Source organism: Dermochelys coriacea, chromosome 1, assembly GCF_009764565.3.
Source record: "Dermochelys coriacea isolate rDerCor1 chromosome 1, rDerCor1.pri.v4, whole genome shotgun sequence".
Taxonomy (NCBI): domain Eukaryota; kingdom Metazoa; phylum Chordata; order Testudines; family Dermochelyidae; genus Dermochelys; species Dermochelys coriacea.
The window spans coordinates 31,772,547-31,797,085 of record NC_050068.2 but is presented as its reverse complement, the minus strand read 5'-3'; the positions used below and the strand labels follow the sequence as shown (position 1 = coordinate 31,797,085).

At 40.3% G+C, this 24,539-nt stretch overlaps 1 protein-coding gene and 1 long non-coding RNA gene across 2 annotated transcripts in view; both read right to left on the bottom strand.

Moving 5' to 3' along the window:
- Positions 1 to 24,539, bottom strand: part of CEP126 (centrosomal protein 126) — a 71,551-nt gene that overhangs the window by 9,425 nt on the left and 37,587 nt on the right. Inside the window, 4 exon segments of the mRNA XM_038387924.2 lie at positions 347 to 434; positions 2,320 to 2,444; positions 3,637 to 3,795; positions 6,653 to 8,840. Coding sequence (XP_038243852.1) covers positions 347 to 434; positions 2,320 to 2,444; positions 3,637 to 3,795; positions 6,653 to 8,840 — 2,560 coding nt within the window.
- On the bottom strand, positions 19,765 to 23,744 carry LOC122457886. The gene is made up of 3 exons (XR_006277587.1): positions 20,531 to 23,744; positions 20,021 to 20,317; positions 19,765 to 19,802 (listed from the first exon to the last, which is right to left on the bottom strand). It is a non-coding gene; the product is annotated as an uncharacterized LOC122457886 (long non-coding RNA).

Here is a 24,539-nt window from a genome sequence, read left to right as displayed (position 1 = left end):
TTGCCTGTGCTCTTAATATGGAGCAGAGGAAGAGAGCTGGTGGAGGAGCCAGTCCTGCCAGCTTTACATCCAGCTCATAGTGACATACTGTGCCTGTACATGTAGCTGTCATACACTTAAATAAAACACTAGAGACATTTTTTCCCATGATGCTCTTCTAAATCTACCAATCAGATATAAGTGATATTGTGCTGCGCTGTATTAACTTTTAGTGGAAAAATCTTTATTTCCAGCCAACAGACCGTATTTTCTGATTCAGAATCATTGATGCTACAAGGCAACAGCTGATGTACAGTGCAACTATTTTATCTATAACAAAGAATGGAACTGAAATGAACTACTGTACCTTCATCAGAATTAGGGATGCCACTCACAGTTTGCACTGGCTCAAATGCACATTGAAATGGACTTAGCTGGACAGTATGTACTGTATTCTGTAAAAATTGATCACTATCAGAATAATTTTTAAATATTATTTAAAATCTTAACATTTCTGGAGCTTTTTAATGTTTTAGTTAAATAAGAGTTTATGTTACTGAAGTTTACCGGCTGTGTATTTTCAAGTTCAAAAGCTACTGTATTTTGAAAAATATGAGAAAATAAAGCTTTTTTAAAGCACACAAAAATGTCTATGTACACCTTTGTCTATATTGTGGTTGCTAAGCAACAGCCTGCGCGGGAGAAGTGTGGAGAGGATCCACAGTAGCAAGAGACCTTAGAGGCATTCTGATTGACTTTTTTCAGAGTAGCAGCTGTCTTAGTCTGTATTCGCAAAAAAGAAAAGGAGTACTTGTGGCACCTTAGAGACTAACAAATTTATTTGAGCATAACCGATGAAGTGAGCTGTAGTTCATGAAAGCTTATGCTCACATAAATTTGTTAGTCTCTAAGGTGCCACAAGTACTCCTTTTATTTTTTGGTTGACTTTTGTTTTACACTTTTAGTAGATTTAAATAGAAATTTCGGTAGGAACACTGAGGGTTCAAAAGTCCTTGACAGATACCCTTTTATATTCCTTCAAAATCTTCTCTATTTAAGGCTAAATAAGCATAGTCTTTGTAGTATCTCATATGTAAATTTTTCCATACCTCTAACCATCTTCACTGGATCTCTTTGATTTACGCTATTGCATTAATAGTTGCTGGCAATGATGGTGAAATTCACCATTGTGCAAAGGACCAGCAAGAAACCTTAAATCCCACATAAGCCCTCAAAACAGGAGTTAAATAGGAATTAAGGTCTGAATAAGCCTCATACTGGCTCTCCAAACAGGGCTGAATTTCATTTTGAATGAATACGGTTGTGAAAAATTACTATGATTCAAAATATGTTCCTAGATATTCAACAAAAAGTGTTCATATGAAAGTTATTTACAAAGCTTCTTAGATGTTGTATTAGTGCTATATACAAACAAGAAATTCCTGTACTAACATAGTTTGGTATTTTTATAGTCTCTTTATTGTCATCATTAGCAATTTTAAAATCAAGATTAGATGTTTTTTCTAATTGATAGCATTTATAGGAATTATTTTAGTGACGCTCTACAACCTGTGTTTTGCAGGAGGTTAAACTAGATAATCACAACAGTCCCTTCTGGTCTTAGAATCTATTAATCTCTCCCGAACGTGCATTTTGTAAAATCCTCAAATGACTGATTTTGTTTTTATTAACACTAATTCATTTATTTTACAAATATTAAAAAACAAGGAGCCCAGTGACTATTAGACATTTTATTTAAAAGTTCTAATCAAAACTTTGAGCATTTTTATATGCCTATATTTGTAATGTATTTAACTCTGAAATCAATGACAAGTAGGCTAGTGCAAGGAACAGCATCCATGATGTCAACCATATCAGATTACCTTAAACTACATCGGATTCCAGTAAGATGTCACTACCACTACAAGTTTTTACAGCTACAGCAATATTTAATTCTGCTATGTATACTTTATATGTATAAAATGATGAAAACAAAATGTTTTGATGCAAAGGAAACATTTATATTTGGAATAAACAATGATGATTAATGAATCTCATAACCGCTGTATGCCTTCTATAAAAATATTTGGTAACATTTAGTTTATGAATTTCTGGTGACTGGTTTATAGAAACAAAACCCCCAAAGAAAATAATACATTTGTTGTAAGGGTAGATAAAGTATTTTACTGTGACAATCGTTAAAAATTATTGAGAATGTGCAGAGAAACTGTTTTTATGTTTGCAGGAATGTTGGACAAGTATACAGCAGTAGGAGACTATTATTCTGTGATAACCTTTGACTGACATTTTCAGTTCAACGTTCCTGAAACTGATATTTACCTGTGCATGATGAGTGGGTCTCCTTCCTGCAGAGGTTACAATTTGTCTTCTCTGTTCTAAAAGATCTCTACGTTTATTTTCACTATTGTCGGAAATTTGTTTTAGTCTTATAACAGGAACAGCACCTAAAATGAGAAACAAAAAAACAACCAGTATGTAAAGGCATGCTAAATACAGAGGTGCAAAGATTATTGGCACTTTGATATTACAGTAGAACCTCAGAGTTAGGGACACCTCGGGAATGGAGATTGTAACTCTGAAATGCTCGTAACTCTGAACAAAACATTATGGTTGTTCTTTCAAAAGTTTACAACTGAACATTGACTTAATACAGCTTTGAAACCACTATGCAGAAGAAAAATGCTGTTTCCCCTCCCCTTTTTTTAAGTCTAACACAGTACCGTACTGTATTTGTTTTTGTCTCTGCTGCTGCCCGATTGTGTACTTCTGGTTCCAAATGAGGTGTGTGGTTAACTGGTTAATTCTGTTGTTCATAACTCTGAGGTTCTACTGTATAGTGACTGATCCTCTATAAATATGTAAAGGCTGATGAAAATTGAATAGTTAGCTAACTTCTGAGTTACCTTTGTGATACAGCAACGTTTAATGACATGCCAAACAATAATTCCATTTTGTAAGATAGGCAACTTTTAGGAAATAGCCTTAGGACCTGACTATCCAGGGTAATCAGCGCTTCCTACTAAGGGCTGCATGGTCTCAGCTCCCATTTGATTCAATGCTAATTAACAGAATTCAGCACATTGTAGGGGATGCTCACTAGTTCACAGAATTGAATTCACTTGACTAAGTTTCATCCCATGAGATTTTACTACCACTGCGGTACATATTAGAGCTCCTAGCTATATTTGTTTTTGCTTTGCTAATTTATGAATATTTGTATTCATTTTAATGTTTTTAAAACAAAAAACACTGCAGCAATTTTCTTCCGATACATAAGCTTAAACTAGATACTATACTGCAAATTTAATTCAGTTTTCGTCTGTGTTTTAATACATTTTTAAAACTCAGCCTCTAACCTACACCTGAGGGAAACATAAATCCACACATGGAATTTGCAGGTGAAAATCAGGAACTTGTATACCCAAACAGATACATGCTATGCTAATTTTGTACTTACAGTTACTTGATGTGAAAATGGGGGTTCTGCGTGTGCAATTATATATGTGCTTGACCATTTTTTGGGTGTACAATTTGGTAAGGTTTTGAAAATTTGCCCAAGAATGTCTTTTGGTGCTTTTAACAGCATTTTCTCTGTTTTTTTTACTAAAGCAATATCTAACATATAAGCTCTCTTACCATTTGATGATGAAGAGAAAAATCCATTCATTCTAGCTGATTTAAAACTGGTCAAAAGGTTGCCATCATCAATAGTAACATGGGATATGTTCGCTTTAGTAGGTTGCAAATTAGTGCTAGAGGAATTATTGTAATGAGCATCGTAATGTTGGAAATCACCTGAAAGGAAACTGAATGTAATGAAGTTGTATTCATTATATACTGAGGAACATTAACAATTTTAAAATGCTGAATTATTAATCAAGTAATACATTTCTGAAAAACAGTCAGTTAGAAGTGAGCTTCTTGATCTGCACCAAGATTAGTTTCATTGGTAAGTAAGCCAAGATGTATTTAGATCTATGAAGTAACTATGGACTAAAGTTTTAGTGAGACTTACCCAACACGGTAATAGAATATGTTAGGACTTGATCCTTCAAGGTGTTGAGGACTCTATCCTGATATAGCAAAGCACGTATGCAAGTGAGCATGTGAGTTAGTCCCACTGACATCAGGGGTACCATTCCAGTGCTTACTGTTAAGTATATGTTTAGTGCTTTGTTGGATAAGGGCTAGAGTGCTTAGCATTATGCAGGATCAAACCCTTAGGGAATACTATGCCCTTGGTCAGTAAATACACCACTTGATGCTTGCAGCTCCATTTAAAACAAGACCCTCATAGCTGATCATTTTGTTTCTGGAAATTAACATTTTGCTCCCTGACTGCCCTCCCTATTTTGTTTTTCTTTAATATATAGTAGGTTGTATGTTGGGGCAAATAATATTTTTTGTTTTCTAAGCTGCTCACACACACTGCTGAACTTCAGGATATTGTTGCAGCACTATATGTCACTGAAGAAGAACGAGTGCAGGATTTGCTCTCTCTTGGAAAGAACTTTAGGACAAGGATTGTGTCTTCTCATATGCTTGTACAGTGCCGAGAAAATTTTGGGCACTACTGTAATATAAATAATAAGTCACTAAAACCAAATTTGGGTATTTAATATAAATAATCTGACTTAAAGAATACAATAGACATAATGAATAGATACTGAAAGAATACCACTGCTGATTTTCAAAGAAAAGGGAATGTCTCCATTTATCCCTCCAGTACATAGGTATGTATGGGGGAGGAGGGCAGAGGAAGAAGTTTAAAATATTTGCATGTGATGCTTAAAATCTGTCTCTAAAAGTTACACTGCTCAGTTGTATGAAGACCCAGAAGGGTAGAGAAACAAACTCCTCTCTCTTCCTGCATCTTTTTAATACAAAATATATTCAAAGCACTCTGCTCTTCCCCAAAGTAGTTTTTGAGACACACAGTGTACTGTGACAAAGTTCCTCCTCTACCTTGGTGGGGTCTTGCACTTATTGGCAGATTTACTTGCCTTGGAGCTTCATGGCAGCCCTCAGTTTAGCCCTTTTCATGAGCCCACAGTCCAGGTCAACTCTTCCTGTGTCTGACCAGGAGTTGGGAGGTTTGGGGGGAACCTGGGCCCACCCTCTACTCCAGGTTCCAGCCCAGGGCCCTGTGGAATAGCAGCTGTTTAGAGTGCCTCCTGGAACAGCTGTGCAACAGCTACAACTCCCTGGGCTACTTCCCCATGGCCTCCTCCCAACACCTTCTTTATCCTCACCATAGGACCTTCCTCCTGGGGTCTGATAATGCTTGTACATCTCAATCCCCCAACAGCGTGTGTTCTCACTGTCAGCTACCTCTTGCTCCCAGCTCCTTACACACGCACCACAAACTGAAGTGAGCTCCTTTCTAAACCCAGATGCCCTGATTAGCCTGCCTTAATTGATTCTAGCAGCTTCTTGATTGGCTGCAGGTGTTCTAATCAGCCTGTCTGTATTAATTGTCTCCAGAAGGTTCCTGATTGTTCTGGAACCTTCCCTGTTACCTTACCAGGGAAAAGGGACCTACTTAACCTGGGGCTAATATCTGCCTTCTATTACCCTCCTGTAGCCATCCAGTCCGACCCTGTCACAGTATGTACTGTAAATAAAGTGGCCCAATTATAAAGGACATGGAAGCTCTTTATTTTAATAGAAGGGGGCTCTGCACCAGCCTGAGTGATCCTTAGGATGGTCACAACAGTATGATAGGAGGCACAGAATGGCTGCTGGTACATAAAGTGGAGTTGGTGCGGTCATGGACTCTGCCACTGGAAGAGGTTGTAAGGATGGAAAACCACACAGCAGCTCAGCTGGGCACAGTGTGGGGACACAGGATTCCATTACTGCTCCAAGGCATAGAACTTGGCTAGAGTACAAAGGGGTTACTTGGAAAGCATTTGTAAATATAAATTAATCAGTCTGAAACATGCTTTCAAAGTTAATTAGCAAGAAGATATGATTTATTCTTTTAAATTTTCTTGTGCATCTTTTGCTCTGTCTTGCCCATGGTTATTTCTACAGTAATGTTCCCAGAAAACAGTTTTGTAAAGCATGTAAAGATTCTAGAAATTCACTCTGATACAAATATTTGCCAGCACAGTGACATAGGGCTGTTAGAAATTTCTTCCACTTTCTTTACTCTATTAACATGGACAACTTTCTTTGAAACATTCCCTGTGTTAGTGAGACTTAGAGTCTTCGCAATACCAAATATTTACAGAGCAGTCACTTTAAAAACATGGCAGATTTATGGCTCTTTCATGAGATCCTGTCAAAAAACATTTTCCCAGATGACAGAGTCCTGCCAGCTGATAGTGGCTGGCAGGTGGTAAGCTATAGTTTACCATGTAAAACTCACTCATTTTACTGTTAACTTGTTCTCTGCCTTCCTCCTCCCACATGTATTTGTTTCATCCACTTGTCTTTGGGGCAGGGATTTTCTTTTATTTAATGCTTGTAATGTACCCAAGAAAATGGGGCCATCATCTCTGACTGGGGCCTCTAGGAGATAATAGATAATGACAAAAGTAGAAACTCTTCAAACTGCTGTGTGAAAGGTGAAAACAGTATTTGTAACTGAATGCAAGAGCCTGTTATTTTAAAACCCCTATTTTGAAAAAACAAGAATGGTTCTTACCAGCAGCATAATCCTTTTGAGCTAGGACACTATGCACACCCTGCCACAAAAGATTTATTTCTTCATCAGTTGGTGTATGATCAAGGCGTAGTCCATTTTCTGCACATACAGGTTTCCTTTTGGTACCAGTTATCAAGCTGTCTTGCAGGGCAATTGTCTGAATATTATTTACAGTATAATTTGTCTTTTCCAAAGGCTCACTTGGAGATACATTGTAGGAAGGTGGGGGTGCCAATGTCACAGTGACCAAGTCAGAACTGCAAGTAATACTCTTATTATTTTCTATAGTGGTTCTATTTAAAACCTGATCTGCTGGCAAAAGGCGTCTTGCATTTACATAGTTACCATTTGTAGTGTTGGATTGAAGTTTGGAAGAATTTACTGGTTGACATGTAGTGTCTGCTACATTTTGATCAGTCCTGTTGTTTAGTACAGGTTTAGGTGGTGGATGAGGTACAATGATTTTATCCTGAGCTTGTATAAACTTATGAACTTCACTAGCAGACTGTGGTCGGATTATACAGCCCTTTCTATTCTTAGATGTAAAACTTGACTGGGTTTTGGCAGATCTTGGTCTTCTGATTATCTTTGTCTTACCTTTATGCAGATTACCTTTCTGAATTTTAGAGTCACCACTATATGCAGGGGGTTTACTTTCATCACCCTTTGATGCCATCCAAGCTTGTTTAGCAAAGTGGTAACCTATAGATACAAAAGAACGCAGAGGCATACAGTCTCTTTCTGAGCCTCCAGCAGCAACAATTTTTGTGGATATCAAGGGATAATCCTGGTGATTTTCTGTGCAGACAGAATTTGGGGTACAAGCGGGAATACTTCTTAAATTATTGTTAGCAGGATTGAGTTTACTTTGAACATAAGATGGCTGCAACTGTGCCTGAGATATTCCTCTGGTGTTCTTTTCTGAACACTTTTCATCATCTTCTACTATTATTTTGCCAATTTCATCAAACCATCTGAGTTTCTTATTACTCTTTTGATTTTCTGCATCTTTCCTGTTTATTTTTGCCAATTCTAGACTGTCTCTGATAGAAGATGCAATTTGATTCCCAAAGCAGATCCTTTGGTTCATAACCACGGCTTTGAAACAAACATTTTCATATTTAGATTCTTTCTTTAAAATGCTTTTGGGCAATATCACTCCCTTTCGCTCATGCATGTTATTTCTCAGGTATCTGTGATGTTCAGACAAGTCACAATTAAATTTTGCATTGGACAAGGGTGACCTGGCTTCAGCCACATTTCCCTTTTCTTCTTTTTTGTTCTCTTCTTGATCAGCGTTGCACAAAATGGAAGCATTAGATATGTCTTGAAATAAAAATGATCCCTGATTAATACCTTTAAAATTTTTAATGTTTTCATCTTTTGTTTCTGACAAATTGTCTAGATCATCAGTACATGGCACTGTATTTGTATTTTTGCCCTTTTGTAAAGGATTAGCTGAGAAGGTACTGTTGTGAACACCAGCTGAATTCCATTGTCTTGGAGGTAAGATTGCAGGTGTTGCCATAGGCTGATTTGAAGTTTGTACTGATGAGGTGGTTCTTCTCTGTTGGGTAAGTTCAGAACTCTGCTCCTGTACAGAATCTGGAACTCCTTCTCTTGCAGTAGGATTAGAGATGGCCCAGGCTTTGCTGGATTTGAACACAGGGCTATCAGTGGCTAATGAACTCTCTCTACTAACCATTCCAGAAGATGGAACTTTCAACATATTGTTTTTTTCCTCTTTCTTATTTTGCATAAAAGTATATGGACTGTTTACAAAGGTTATTTGATTATCAGAAGTACATATCTCTGTTCTTTTTTTTGTTCCACTAGGAACAAATGATTTCTGTTTTGTATTGTGTACATTTTCAGCAGGAATTAGAACATTTTGTTTAGCTAAAGTGTCATGAAAAGGAGTGTTTGACTGGCTATTTTGGGTATTTAAATTTATCAGCCAATTATTTACATGCTGATTTTTAGAAAAAGCTAGTTCAGGTGTATCAAGGAAGCTCTTATTTGTAGACTGTGATTTTTGTAAATTGTAGAGTATAGAGTCATCCCACTGTGTAGTCAAAGATGTTTCACTAGGTGTTGTATAATTTTCATTTTGTTCTCCTGCCTCAAGACTGTCCAGGCTTGATGGGCTGTCATAATTTGTTATTTGGTTGACTTCTTGGTGAAAATTCTGAAACACAGAAGTAAAACAGGACTGCTTACATTCATAATATGCTATTGTATTGATTAGTACAGTTTTGTTCTTTTATATTAAAGCTTAGGTTAAAATCAGATAAATACTACTACACTTTCGCTAGAGTAACTGAAGTTATTTTCACTCTTATGTTCACAGCATCGTCAATTGATATCATTTATTACATTTATTACAAAAGAAAAGAATGAACTTTTGAGATCACATTCTAAGGAAACAGATGTATAATTCAAGGATTTTATTTCTGTGTTCTTATGTCAGTTCTTCAAGAGCAGAATTAAAAAAATATATTGGTGTAGTCATGGATCTATAGCCACTCCCTTAGCACCCAGGGAAGTTTTGAGGATAAGACACAAAGAGCATCCTGGAGATCTGGGCTTTATGGCATTCAAGGGACAATACGCATAGGTTTCCTAAATCCTGTTGCCATCCATGCAGTGAAATCACAATAGTTCTGCTGTGGTCAGGGACATCTACATCTGTGGGGTTGTGGGGCTTTAAAATTTTTAGTCTCCTGCACTGAACTGCTCTCATTTTGTTGACACACAAATTACATTACTTTCCAGCAAGATGGTTACTATCAGGACTAAGCAGTGAAATGCCAACAATTAGGCATTTTTATTTTTAAAGATATTTTATAGTCAATACATGGTGAGAATTGCAGCTCCCATGTGAACTTTCAAACTGGTCCACTTAATAAAACAGATGCATGTTATTTTAAATATTCAAGCCCTGATTCTCCACCATGTCTATGCACTATGCTGCCCCTGACAACTTTCACCTGGTACAGGGTTCCCCTACATGAAGGGAATGCTATACTTGCTATCTTCATTTAGTGGACAGGAGAATCCAATAATCATTTTTTTTCACAGTTTGCAATGAAATTCACCTTAAAAGTTTATTGCTAATACCAAATATCTGACGGTAAACCCTCATCACTTCTAATCCTCTGTAATTTTACCGGTTTCAGAGTAGCAGCCGTGTTAGTCTGTATTCGCAAAAAGAAAAGGAGTACTTGTGGCACCTTAGAGACTAAGCTTTCGTGAGATACAGCTCACTTCATCGGATGCATTTGTTAGTCTCTAAGGTGCCACAAGTACTCCTTTTCTTTTTGTAATTTTACCGTCTCTGCAGAGGTAGATAATTGGGTTGTGAATCAGGAACCATAACAGAAAAAAAACATAGCTTCTAACTTTTAGTATACTGTACTATATTTATGAGGAAATTGTTACTTAAGCTACCTTTCCATCCCCTTTACACTTCCGCAACAGCACAAAGAAGATGGAGTCAGGCCATGGCTATAACTCAAACTGGAATTTGTGCATAATATTGGAATGAATGCCCTTATCCTTATGCAAAGTGTCATGAGATCTTTTCTAAATACTAGGGGTTACAACTCAACCACCTATGATCTTATACAACGTTCATCACAAGAGTATCTTAACACAACACATTTTAAAAGAAATACATAGCATCTCGATTTCTTTCTTTTTGTCTCTCAGGAGAAAGGAAATTACATCACATCCAAAAGCATACAGTAGTGCAGTGCCATTCACTTCCCCAAAACACCTTAGTGAGACACTAACACAATAATATCTCAGAGGAAGGAGTGGCACCTACTGAATCATCAAAGTCATCTCTTTCAATACTTAGGTGTTCGGTGGATCTCTTTCATTCCAGTACTGCCCCAGCCTGAACATACCATTAGATATCATAAATTATGTATCATTACACAAGGCAGTATGTCTGAAACTGTACACAAACAATGAAAGAAAAATTGCATTTCAATTATTTTCCTATTTTCTCTCCATTTCTTTGTTATAGTTGTAATGCACTGCCTCAACGCTGTAGACTAGACAACTTATTTCAGAATCTAACGTGAATTAAATTTAGGGTTGCCAACCTTCTAATTGCAGAAAACCGAACACTCTTCCCCCGTCCTCCTGCCCCTTCCCTAAGGTCCCGCCCCTACTCACTCCATCCCCTCCTTTCTCTGTCGTTTGCTCTTCCCCATCCTCACTCACTCGCTTATTTTCACTGGACTGGGGCAGGGGGTTGAGGTGTGGGAGGGGGTGAGAGCTCTGAGGTGGGGCCAGGCATGAGAGGTTTGGGGTGTAGAAGAGGGTTCCAGGAGTGGTTCAGAGTGTGAAAGAGGGCTCTGGGCTGAGGCAGGAGTGTGGGAGGGAGTACGGGCTCTGGGCTGGAGGTGCGGGCTCCAGGATGGGGCCAGAAATGAGGGGCTCAGTGTGTGGGAGGGGGTGCAGGCTCCAAGAGGGAGTTTGGGTTCGGGAGGGGGATCAGGGCTTGATCGGTGGGTTGCGATGTGGAAGGGGGCGAGGGGTGCAGACTCTGGGTGGCTCTTACCTCAGGTGGCTACCGAGAAGCAGCAATATGTCCCTCCAGCTCCTGGAGGAGGGGCAACCAGGGGGCTCTGTGGGCTGTCCCTGCCCGCAGGCGCCGTCCCCACAGCTCTCATTGACCGCAGTTCCCAACCAATGGGAGCTGCGGAGCCAGCGCTTGGGGTGGGGGCAGCACGTGGAGCCCCCATAGCTATCCCTCTCTCTAGAAGCCAGAGGGATATGCCGGCCGCTTCTGGGAGTGGGGCAGGGAGCCTGCCAGCTCTGCTGCTCTGGCAGCACAGCCAACCGATCTTTTAATGGCTTGGTCAGCAGTGCTGACCAGAGCCACCAGGGTCCATTTTCGACCGGGTGTTTCAGTCGAAAACCGGATACCTGGCAACCCTAATTACATTCTGGTGAAAAAAATAGTAGGGGATACATTAAGAATAATAGTGCAAGCACTATTTTTTTTTTGGCTTGTCACTTTAAAGGGAAACATTTGCAAATTGGAAGAAACAGGATTAACTGTGGTAAGAATTATATCTCCTTTAACAATTATGTTGAAAGAGCTGAATTTCTGAAGGCTTATTAAAGAAACCACACACAAAAAAATCTGTTAATAAATAAGTACATCTTTCCCCAGCAGAATGCTATTTATTTTAATATTGTTATTGTTAAACTACAATATTGCATATTTTAAAGTTCAACGATTTTCAATTGCAAAATAAAAATTTTGAGACCCCTTTTGAAACAAAAGTATCTTGAAAGACTTTTTATGGTTGAATTAAACCTTATCTTACACTAAATGTTCAGATGCAGGCTTATATTATAGTTATTATCTGAGATGAAACCAAATACAAGAACAGCGAACCAAGTGTAGGCAAAGATCCCTTTAGGGAACATTTTCAAACTAAGACTATGCAAGCTGGTGTCTTTCTAGTAAAAGAGAATATATAGTTACTTATTAACCTTTCCTTTTAGCTAAATTATATTTTAACCTCTATTTGAGCTTTGCAGCTGAAGAAAGAAGGGAAAAAATTCCTCTCTAAATTTTCTACATAAGACCACACCTTGGGATTAGCTGTAGTGTTTCTAGCTAGTAAAAATGTACAAGAAATCAAGGACCTCATTCTTATTCTCATTTATATCCAGTCTCCACCTAAAGATAAGTAAAGCTGTATTTCTAAACTGATTTAGTTAAACGGAGGCAGAACTTTCTGTGGACTCTGCTATATCAGAAAAGGATTACTTGTGGCACCTTAGAGACTAACACATTTATTTGAGCATAAGCTTTCATGAGCTACAGCTCACTTCATCGGATGCATTCAGTGGAAAATACAGTGTGGAGATTTATATACGTAGAGAACATGAAACAATGGGTGTTACCATATACATTGTAATGAGAGTAATCACTTAAGTTGAGCTATTACCAACAGGAGAGCGGGGAACCTTTCGTAGTGATAATCAAGGTGGGCCATTTCCAGCAGTTGACAAGAACGTCTGAGGAACACTGGGGGGTGGGGGAAATAAACAAGGGGAAATAGTTTTACTTTTTTCCCCTTGTTTGTTCTGCCCAAAAATAACTTAATGCATCTTCTCTTTCTTATATACAAGTAGGCTTGGGAGAATTGGATTTTTTAAAAAATAATTTTGATGGATAGTATTAATTGTTTGAAGCATTTTCCTTGAGTTAAATTTTCACAACGGCAGAAAAATATGGGGGGGGGGAGAAATCAGACAATAATTATTTAATGACAATAGACAGCGAGACTCAAAAAGTTAAAGCTTTATAACCATTAAAACACTAGTTGTCAATATGTCAAAATATACAAAATAAATATTGGTAAATCAAACTCAAGTTCTCAAGCAGCATTATTCTTACTTTGCCCATCTGCAAAATTCAATGATCATTAGTGGAAATATTTTTTGTAAGTTTGTGTATGTCTGATGAAATCAAAGTTTACCAGTATTAACCAATAAAAACCTAATCCTTCCAAGCCTACGTATAAGCAACTTAGAAGTACAAAAACAGAATGTGAAAATATAAAAAAAAAAGAGAGACTGACTTAATATTTATTTTGATATTTGGAAAAGACATCTCGCAGTGGGGAAAAGTTTGATTTCAACTACAGCATTTTTCCTCTGAATAATTTCTACTAAGGTGAAACCAAATATTCAATCCCCATCATGTATGTTCTGGGACTGAGAATTTCATTAACAGTACTCAAATCCTAAATTCTTTTCTGTCTGGTTTGGAATTGAAAGAATCCAGTGTCCTTCCAGCCACTTTCTCATTTTTGTACTACTGATTATATAAGTAGGATGGCAACAAATACTAAAGGTTGGGTTTTAAAAAGCACCTATGTGAGGTAGGTGCATAACTCTCATTGAATGTTAATGGGACTTAAGTGCTTTTGAAAATTTTACCCCAAACCTAGATGTTTTCCCAGCTGTCACAAACACTGATATCCTGATGCTTCTGAATTGATCAGAGATTTGAAAGGCTTTGCTCAGACCCAGCAATTCATCTTCTACATCTCAGTTATCAGTATGCTTTTTATATTCGCTTTGCTAATACCCTTTGTGGAATATATTTAATCATGACAGTGTGTGATGTATATGCAAGTCTCAGAGGCAATGCCCCACTATAATTTAAATCTCACTTCAAAGACGACTGCCAGTAGTTTTAGACACTGTTACTATTAAACTCCATTGGTGTCCCCAGGAGTCATTCTGTGGCTCATGCTATTTGCTATTTACATATAACCATTTTCACAGTTATGCGAATTATTGATGTCTGAGGAGGTAAGGTAGTCTGTTTGTTGTCCCTGTGGGATAAGACCTGCTATTGGAAATGGCTGTGAATTTCCAGAAGCACAATATATTATCCAACATTTTAATATTTATCCATTTGTTTAAATTTAGCTTCATAACTTAAATATGCATTTCAGATGGAACCCTTAGGGAAAAGTCCTACAGAACAAGATGAAATAAATACAAGTCTTACAGAAATGTTTCTAAAATCCTATAACCCTGTCAAATCTGGTAGAGAACAATATCTCTCATAAAGGTTTTTGGAATTACACATAGCACATATAGTAACACCTATGGTTAAGGCTGCATAAAACTTCACATTATAAGACCAGAGGGGAGGCAGAGGGGCAGGAGTTGTGGAGTGGATAGGATAAAAGCAGATGCAGGGGGCAATGTAACTGAGTAAAAGATTGGGATGGGAGCACGAGTTGGACAGAGCCAGGACATGTAGAAAGAGGGGAAAGGATAGCAGCTGGGAGTTCGCCTGGAGTGAGCCCAGTGAGGCTTACATCTTGCCAACGTCTCTGAGGAAGCTCATAGTAGGTAGGTGATATGGAAGGGGGGGGGTTCAGCTGTTGTGACCTGCACTGGATGTGCCATGTTTGTCTTTCTTCCACAGGACAGAAGCGACTTTGTCTGTACAAAGTGCAAGCTGGTCTCCATATTGGAAGAGAAGATTGAAGGTCTGGAGCAACAGGTAACGACCCTGCGTTGTATACAAGAGACTGAGGATTTTCTGGACCAAACTCAGGATAGGCTTCTAGGGGCACAAAGCTCTAAAGATATAGAGCAGGTTGCACAGAGGAGCCAAGAGGCCAGTGAAGAAGCTTGGCAACATGTGACCTCCAGAAGAGGTAAGCGGAATGTCCGGGTTCCAGTAACACAGACACAGGTAACTAACCGCTTTCATGTTCTCTCCACAGGTACCATTGCGGAGAGTGGACCAGATGATATGTCTGGGGGGAGAAAGCAGAAGGAGACTCCGCTGGTTGGGAGGCATGAGATGCGATGTCCTGAGGTTGGGGGTTCCACGACCACCACTCCCAAGAGGAGAAGGCGGGTGGTGGTGGTCGGGGACTCTCTCCTCCGGGGGACTGAGTCATCTATCTGCCGCCCTGACCGGGAAAACCGAGAAGTCTGCTGCTTGCCAGGGGCTAAGATTCGTGATGTGACGGAGAGACTGCCGAGACTCATCAAGCCCTCGGATCGCTACCCCTTCCTGCTTCTCCACGTGGGCACCAATGATACTGCCAAGAATGACCTTGAGCGGATCACTGCGGACTACGTGGCTCTGGGAAGAAGGATAAAGGAGTTGGAGGCGCAAGTGGTGTTCTCGTCCATCCTCCCCGTGGAAGGAAAAGGCCTGGGTAGGGACCGTCGAATCGTGGAGGTCAACGAATGGCTACGCAGGTGGTGTCGGAGAGAAGGCTTTGGATTCTTTGACCATGGGATGGTGTTCCATGAAGGAGGAGTGCTGGGCAGAGACGGGCTCCATCTTACGAAGAGAGGGAAGAACATCTTTGCCAGCAGGCTGGCTAACCTAGTGAGGAGGGCTTTAAACTAGGTTCACCGGGGGAAGGAGACCAAAGCCCTGAGGTAAGTGGGAAAGCGGGATACCGGGAGGAAGCACAGGCAGGAATGTCTGTGAGGGGAGGGCTCCTGCCTCATACTGGGAATGAGGGGCGATCAACAGGTTATCTCAAGTGCTTATATACAAATGCACAAAGCCTTGGAAACAAGCAGGGAGAACTGGAGGTCCTGGTGATGTCAAGGAATTATGACGTGATTGGAATAACAGAGACTTGGTGGGATAACTCACATGACTGGAGTACAGTCATGGATGGTTATAAACTGTTCAGGAAGGACAGGCAGGGCAGAAAAGGTGGGGGAGTAGCACTATATGTAAGGGAGCAGTATGACTGCTCAGAGCTCCGGTACGAAACTGTGGAAAAACCTGAGTGTCTCTGGATTAAGTTTAGAAGTGTGTGCAACAAGAGTGATGTCATGGTGGGAGTCTGCTATAGACCACCGGACCAGGGGGATGAGGTGGATGAGGCTTTCTTCCAGCAACTCACGGAAGCTACTAGATCGCATGCCCTGATTCTCATGGGTGACTTTAATTTTCCTGATATCTGCTGGGAGAGCAATACAGCGGTGCATAGACAATCCAGGAAGTTTTTGGAAAGCGTAGGGGACAATTTCCTGGTGCAAGTGCTAGGGGAGCCAACTAGGGGGAGCGCTTTTCTTGACCTGCTGCTCACAAACCGGGTAGAATTAGTGGGGGAAGCAAAAGTGGATGGGAATCTGGGAGGCAGTGACCATGAGTTGGTTGAGTTCAGGATCCTGACGCAGGGAAGAAAGGTAAGCAGCAGGATACGGACCCTGGACTTCAGGAAAGCAGACTTTGACTCCCTCAGGGAACAGATGGCCAGGATCCCCTGGGGGACTAACATGAAAGGGAAGGGAGTCCAGGAGAGCTGGCTGTATTTCAAGGAATCCCTGTTGAGGTTACAGGGACAAACCATCCCGATGAGTCGAAAGAATAGTAAATATGGCAGGCGACCAGCTTGGCTTAATGGTGAAATCCTAGCGGATCTTAAACGTAAAAAAGAAGCTTACAAGAAGTGGAAGGTTGGACATATGACCAGGGAAGAGTATAAAAATATTGCTCGGGCATGTAGGAAAGATATCAGGAGGGCCAAATCGCACCTGGAGCTGCAGCTAGCAAGAGATGTCAAGAGTAACAAGAAGGGTTTCTTCAGGTATGTTGGCAACAAGAAGAAAGCCAAGGAAAGTGTGGGCCCCTTACTGAATGAGGGAGGCAAGCTAGTGACAGAGGATGTGGAAAAAGCTAATGTACTCAATGCTTTTTTTGCCTCTGTTTTCACTAACAAGGTCAGCTCCCAGACTGCTGTGCTGGGCATCACAAAATGGGGAAGAGATGGCCAGCCCTCTGTAGAGATAGAGGTGGTTAGGGACTATTTAGAAAAGCTGGACGTGCACAAGTCCATGGGGCCGGACGAATTGCATCCGAGAGTGCTGAAGGAATTGGCGGCTGTGATTGCAGAGCCCTTGGCCATTATCTTTGAAAACTCGTGGCGAACGGGGGAAGTCCCGGATGACTGGAAAAAGGCTAATGTAGTGCCCATCTTTAAAAAAGGGAAGAAGGAGGATCCTGGGAATTACAGGCCAGTCAGCCTCACCTCAGTCCCTGGAAAAATCATGGAGCAGGTCCTCAAAGAATCAATCCTGAAGCACTTAGAGGAGAGGAAAGTGATCAGGAACAGTCAGCATGGATTCACCAAGGGAAGGTCATGCCTGACTAATCTAATCGCCTTTTATGATGAGATTACTGGTTCTGTGGATGAAGGGAAAGCAGTGGATGTATTGTTTCTTGACTTTAGCAAAGCTTTTGACACGGTCTCCCACAGCATTCTTGTCAGCAAGTTAAGGAAGTATGGGCCGGATGAATGCACTATAAGGTGGGTAGAAAGCTGGCTAGATTGTCGGGCTCAACGGGTAGTGATCAATGGCTCCATGTCTAGTTGGCAGCCGGTGTCAAGTGGAGTGCCCCAGGGGTCGGTCCTGGGGCCCGTTTTGTTCAATATCTTCATAAATGATCTGGAGGATGGTGTGGATTGCACTCTCAGCAAATTTGCGGATGATACTAAACTGGGAGGAGTGGTAGATACGCTGGAGGGGAGGGATAGGATACAGAAGGACCTAGACAAATTGGAGGATTGGGCCAAAAGAAATCTAATGAGGTTCAATAAGGATAAGTGCAGGGTCCTGCACTTAGGATGGAAGAATCCAATGCACCGCTACAGACTAGGGACCGAATGGCTCGGCAGCAGTTCTGCGGAAAAGGACCTAGGGGTGACAGTGGATGAGAAGCTGGATATGAGTCAGCAGTGTGCCCTTGTTGCCAAGAAGGCCAATGGCATTTTGGGATGTATAAGTAGGGGCATAGCGAGCAGATCGAGGGACGTGATCGTTCCCCTCTATTCGACACTGGTGAGGCCTCATCTGGAGTACTGTGTCCAGTTTTGGGCCCCACACTACAAGAAGGATGTGGATAAATTGGAAAGAGTACAGCGAAGGGCAACAAAAATGATTAGGGGTCTAGAGCACATGACTTATGAGGAGAGGCTGAGGGAGCTGGGATTGTTTAGTCTGCAGAAGAGAAGAATGAGGGGGGATTTGATAGCTGCTTTCAACTACCTGAAAGGGGGTTTCAAAGAGGATGGCTCTAGACTGTTCTCAATGGTAGCAGATGACAGAACGAGGAGTAATGGTCTCAAGTTGCAATGGGGGAGGTTTAGATTGGATATTAGGAAAAACTTTTTCACTAAGAGGGTGGTGAAACACTGGAATGCGTTACCTAGGGAGGTGGTAGAATCTCCTTCCTTAGAGGTTTTTAAGGTCAGGCTTGACAAAGCCCTGGCTAGGATGATTTAACTGGGACTTGGTCCTGCTTTGAGCAGGGGGTTGGACTAGATGACCTTCTGGGGTCCCTTCCAACCCTGATATTCTATGATTCTATGATTCTATGACAGGACAGGATCTGTGGATGGGTGGGATGAGAGCATGACACAGACACATTTTTTTGTTCTACAAATAAAAGCACCCAACTCATATTTTAGAATCAGTAGTCTCACCTTTCTAATGCAATGGATGTGCTCTCTTTCCCCTGCTGTGGCAGCCCCCAAGCTAGGGCTGAGAAGGAGTGGGGGTCTTTCTCTCTCTCCCTTGCCACAGCAGCCCCCAAACTGGGGCTGGAAAGAAGGGCCATCTCTCCCCAGCAGCCGCAGCCCTGGAGCTGGGGAAAGTCGCCTCTTTCTCTGTCCCACGCAGCCCTGCATGTCCAAAATTCTCCACCCCCTCTTCTCATTCAATTGCCCCCTCCCATCTACCCCTTATTCCCCCAAGGCCACCACCTGACCTTACATGTGTGTCTTCTCCAGGATCCAGGCACCTAATTAGTGGAGTTTGAGAACCTCTGATATGGATGATAATGGCACTGTACTTCTACTAGATTCTCCATTAGCTCAAGTGGTGGAAGATTATGCTATGGATCTAAAGAAGCCAACCTTGCTAATGAGCCATAGTCACAATATGGGTCCACATGAAGACATTTATTTATTTATTTCAATTATGGAAAAATTTTAGGAAATCACATTAAATAAACTATATTAAAAGAACATTAATGTTGCAAAGTCAAGCACTCAAAAGTTAGGAAAAGCCAGAATTAAGGTTCCTTTGGAACCTTGATTTGGCTCTCTTGTGTGTATGTAATACTATACAGCAGAAGTTCTCAAACTGTGGTCTGCGGACCAGCAGTGGTCCATAAGCTGCATTCAGGTAGAAGAGAAAGAGGCGACTTTCCCCAGCTCCAGGGCTGTGGCTGCCAGGGAGAGACAGCCCTCCTTCCCAGCCTCAGCTCTGTGGCTGCTGTGGCAGGGGAGATATCCCCCTCCTTCCCAGCCCCAGCTTGAGGAAGGTAAAGACTATTGATATTAAAATATGAGTTGTGTGCTTTTATTTGTAGAACAAAAAAAACATTACGTTTTTTTAATATAGGACTTTTATCCAAAGTGCTTTGCAATAGTTAGCTAATGGTACAAACAACATCTGGAAAGATCATTTAAGTGGTCTGCCGAGACCCTCAGCAATTTTCAAGTGGTCCATGGAAAAAAAAAGTTTGAGAACCACTGCTATACAGTTTAAAAACAGAATCACATACTACTTTTTCAACAGAATCCTTGCCTCATTCAGTGCACAGCACGTACTGTACAGGGAATGAGAGTACTTGTGGCACCTTAGAGACTAACAAATTTATTAGAGCATAAGCTCTCGTGAGCTACAGCTCACTTCATCGGATGCATTTGGTGGAAAAAACCTAGCTCACGAAAGCTTATGCTCTAATAAATTTGTTAGTCTCTAAGGTGCCACAAGTACTCCTTTTCTTTTTGCGAATACAGACTAACACGGCTGCTACTCTGAAACCTGTACAGGGAATGAATCATGTGTGTGTAGAGAATGAGGTTATTGTCTGTAGGACCCCAGCGTCATTAGTTGCAAAAGTTGGAAGATGTGTGGTAAATGAGATAGGGAACAAAAAGTCTTAAGGTGTTTGAATTCTGCCCGGGAGAATTAGATCCCATCCTTGCCTTTGCCAGAATTATTATGTCACATGAAGCAAAAATTTCTGAGATGGCTACTGTGTGTTTCTCATTTTCTGGGCACCCAACGTGAGAAACCTGGTGTCTGATTTGCAGAAATGTGGAGTACACACAACTGCAACTGAGATCCAATGAAGAAAAGGAGTACTTGTGGCACCTTAGAGACTAACAAATTTATTAGAGCGTAAGCTTTCGTGAGCTACAGCTCACTTCATCGGTTGCATGATGTAGCTCATGAAAGCTTATGCTCTAATAAATTTGTTAGTCTCTAAGGTGCCACAAGTACTCCTTTTCTTTTTGCAAATACAGACTAACACAGCTGCTACTCTAAAACCTGAGATCCAATGGAAGCTCTACCCTGAACATTAGAAGTGCTGTAAAAACAATAAGTACTCAGAAAAATTACATCCTAGACTTCTCAAATTGGACAAAAATAGTTAACACTTTTGACAATTCTGATTTTAATCTTTGGGCCTCGGTTCCTAATGTGTAATATTGATTACACCTCACAGGAGTGTAATGAAGAAAAAATAATTAATGTATGTAAAGGACTAAGATACTATGATGAGAACACCATAGTAAAGTCCACAAGCAAATTAATAATTCTGTATTCAGTGCATAGTTTGGATGATGTGCTTTAAAAAAGTTTGCAATTATGTAATTGAAGACTGTATCATAATCCATATGGCATGGGCAACCTTAATTCTGATGTTCCCTAACTTTTAACTATCCTTCTGAATGCATCTCTTTATAAAATTACTGTCTCCCAACACAACCACTTCACCAAGCAAACACAACTATTAGTGCTGGGGAAATAATCATCTGGTAAATGGGAGTGTGCAGAAAAGCAAAAGGGATGAGGTGGTGATGCACAGTTAAAGTTGTGTTCATGGTAGTTGTAATGGTAAGGTGTGTACTTGTGGGTGGAAGAGTAGACGGTTATGTACTGTTAGGTGTCTTAACTTCTCATTTCCTTACTTTTGTGGTTTGTGCCAGGCATGTTATACGTATAGCAACCCTAACTTCTTCACAACAAAGTGCTTTTAGGTATTAATTAATTGGTGAAGCAGATTCCTTTCATTTGTGGTTTGCTATGTTGTGGCCCCTACCCTCATAAGTATCTGCTAAAGTGGACCGCTGTATCTATGCAAGGTGCCCTTGAAACCACAAACCCAGATTGCCAGATCTTGAATGAAGGTGTAATTCCATTCTATAGATCAAGAAAACACATGTGCTTGGAAGCAATTATAATTTCACTTATATTAGAATACTCTGACAAATACACTGGCAGCTATATTTTAATTTAATTGGGCAGCTATATTTACTTTGATAAGAGTTATAGCTAATATAAAGTTTACTTTAGTGTCACTTGGAATAGAAAAATAATCTGGATTATGTTGCTATATTGCAGGACTGAATGAGAGCCAACAAAAACTTGAGGTCATTGACTTTGCTAAGAGGAAACTTAATATAGAGGTCACCTGATTCTGTCATATGATCAACACATTCAATTTTAGCTATTAGCTTTAACCTATAAAAATGGCCATTTATGTAAATGTAATTCTTCATCAAAATTAAACTTGATTTCTATGCAAATTCCATGTACTCCTTAACAGTCCTTTTAAGAACCTGTTTTCCCTAATTAGCCCAAGAAACTATACAACTTCTTAGAAAGACAAGGTAGATGAGAAAATATCTTTTAATAGTAATATTAATAAATTAAAATTAATGTAATATTTAATATTTAGTCCAATACAAGTTATTACCTCACCCACTGCGTCTCTCTAATATCTTGGGACCAATATGGCTACATCAATACTGCAAACATACAACTTTTTGACAGGCTGACAAACAGTATAGAATGGAATGCTTTTTTTTTTAAATCTCAGTCACGTCTAGATGTCTGAACAAGGCAGCATGATAGAACATGCACTGAAGATGCAACTGACGATGCAGGTCAACTCCATCCACAATAATGCAAAGGTACTGCAAAAATGAATCCATTTTCCCAATGAATTCCATTAATTACCTTTAACATTTTAGTTTTGAAGAAGTATAGTTCAATTCTGCAAATACGCAGGAGAAACTTTGCTAATGCAGTCAATGGTCAACTCAAAGAGATGCCAGCAAGGTTACCCACATGCATAAGTGTCTGCAGGATTGGTCTTCTCAAGGTTGTATTTATTAACTCATCGTGAAATAAAAACAAAACACGTTTTTTCATTATTTCCCATATGTTTAATGCAATTAAATTTATATAGGTGTAGCACAGATCAGGTACTATTTTTTCTACAGGTTTCTGCCTTGTTCAGTAAATGGGGATTTAATTACTCAGTTTTTCTTTCTATTCCCCTCATTCAATGTGTGGACCACACCTTTATGCACACCATCCAAGCCTGAGTTGAATGCAAAATTACTGATTTCCTAAAGGGTGTTTTTATGATGCTCTCACAATTATATCTACTTCACAAACATTAATGAATTTATCTTCATAACATCTCTGAGTGGCATGGTATTATCTTAATTTTATAGCTCGCAACCCTGAGACACAGAGCGTTAAAGACCAAAAGTGTCCACTAATTTTGGATGCCCAAATTGAGACACCTTGGGCCTGGTTTTTCAGAATACTTAGCATTTTTATGGCACTGTGTGTGTTCCAACACAGAGCCAATGGAGTTCAGTTGCAGCTGTGAGTGTTCTGAGCACCAGAAAATCTCATGTGGAGCACCAGAAAAAATGAGGAAAACACAATTAGCGGCCAATTGTAAACATTTCGGTTTAAGAAACTTAACCATTGAAGTCTGTGGCAGAGACAAAGACAGGATCCAATTAATCAGAGTGACATAAATTTCCTGAACTATGGGGCCACTCCTATTTTTCCTGCAATCCCCTGCCTAATCCACTACACACCATCCAACTTCTGCAACGAATGAGGCAGGGTCCTGCAGACCATTCACTATGTACACATTTGATTGATTTCCAAGCCCCAGCCATCCTGTGCACTGAATGAGGCAGGGATCATGTGGAAAAAATAGTTTGTATTCATGTAATTGAAGTCTTTCTCATACATAATGCATATGCACAATCCTTAATTCTGGTATTTTCTAATTTTTGAGTGCTTCAATTGCCACCTACCATTCTTTTAACATAAATTACATTAAAATAAAATTTCTATATTTTAGTTAGTTTTTATTTTATCTACGTCATTAGGGAATGCACCATTACATACACAGCACAGACCTTTTCCATTTGAAGTAGTAGCCTATCATCCTCTCTGTGGACCACACTTTGCCACTGGGTTTCACAGCTATTTGCCACCAGCAGAGTAATGTAGACACTCAGGACTCTTGGGTTCAATTCATGGTCTCTGAGCGTGCTCTTTTTGTTTTTAGACCCCTTTGCCCAGGCTGTCTTTCCTCCTCTGCTCCTTTACACCCCGAATCTCCTTTCCAACCTCCTATAATTCCAGTTCTTCCCTCTTTCCCTTCTGCTGTCTCTTATGCTTTATTTCCCTGCTCCCATTCTCCCTGTTCCCCTCACCTCCTGCATTACTCACTCCTCTGCAGTCCAGTCACTGTTTCCTCCTCCTCTTGCACACTGCCTGGATTCGGCCCCAGCAGCATGAGCACTGAGAGCATGGGAGAGAAGTTACTCTCAGTTACTGTGCTCACATTAAAGTGTCCTCTGGCTGCCAAAAAGAGCAGTTGCAGGGAAAAGCCTGCTCAGCCTCTGCACTGGAGCATGCTATTACAGACGGAATATTTGGCGAATTCAACTGCCAAACTAAAGATTTCCGTAGAAAGGAACATTTACGAGTTTCTACCAATTTTAACACGTGTCCTCAAAGCAAGTGCGAACTGACAATTTTTAGAGGCTTATAACATGGACAGATTTTATGTGGACTGCAAAAGATACATTCCTGATACCTGGGCAACCTCCTTTCCAAGTTTCAAGTCCCCGCTAAAAAATTTGGCAGTGCTCGTTTATCTCAACTAAATGGCTGTAAGAATTTTTTAATGTGGGCAAAACAATGCATCTTCCCCCAATCTCATTCTTAGAAATGGCTGAACTGTTATAATAGAAACTTTCCAAAAAGTTCAGCCAGGCCTGGAACATTTCAGCACAAATAATTTAATAATCTTGGGTAATGGTGAATGGACCACTGCAAAATGCAGATTTATTTCTGGAACAATATTCATCTTTAGGGATAAAAATAGGAAACAAACACTGAATATTAGGGGCTAAAAGGAACTTTATTGCCCTGTAAGAAAGAAAATTAAATTTTAGGAATCTGAACCTGATCTTCTTTGAGAAGATAAGATTTTTTAGACAAAGGAAATGCA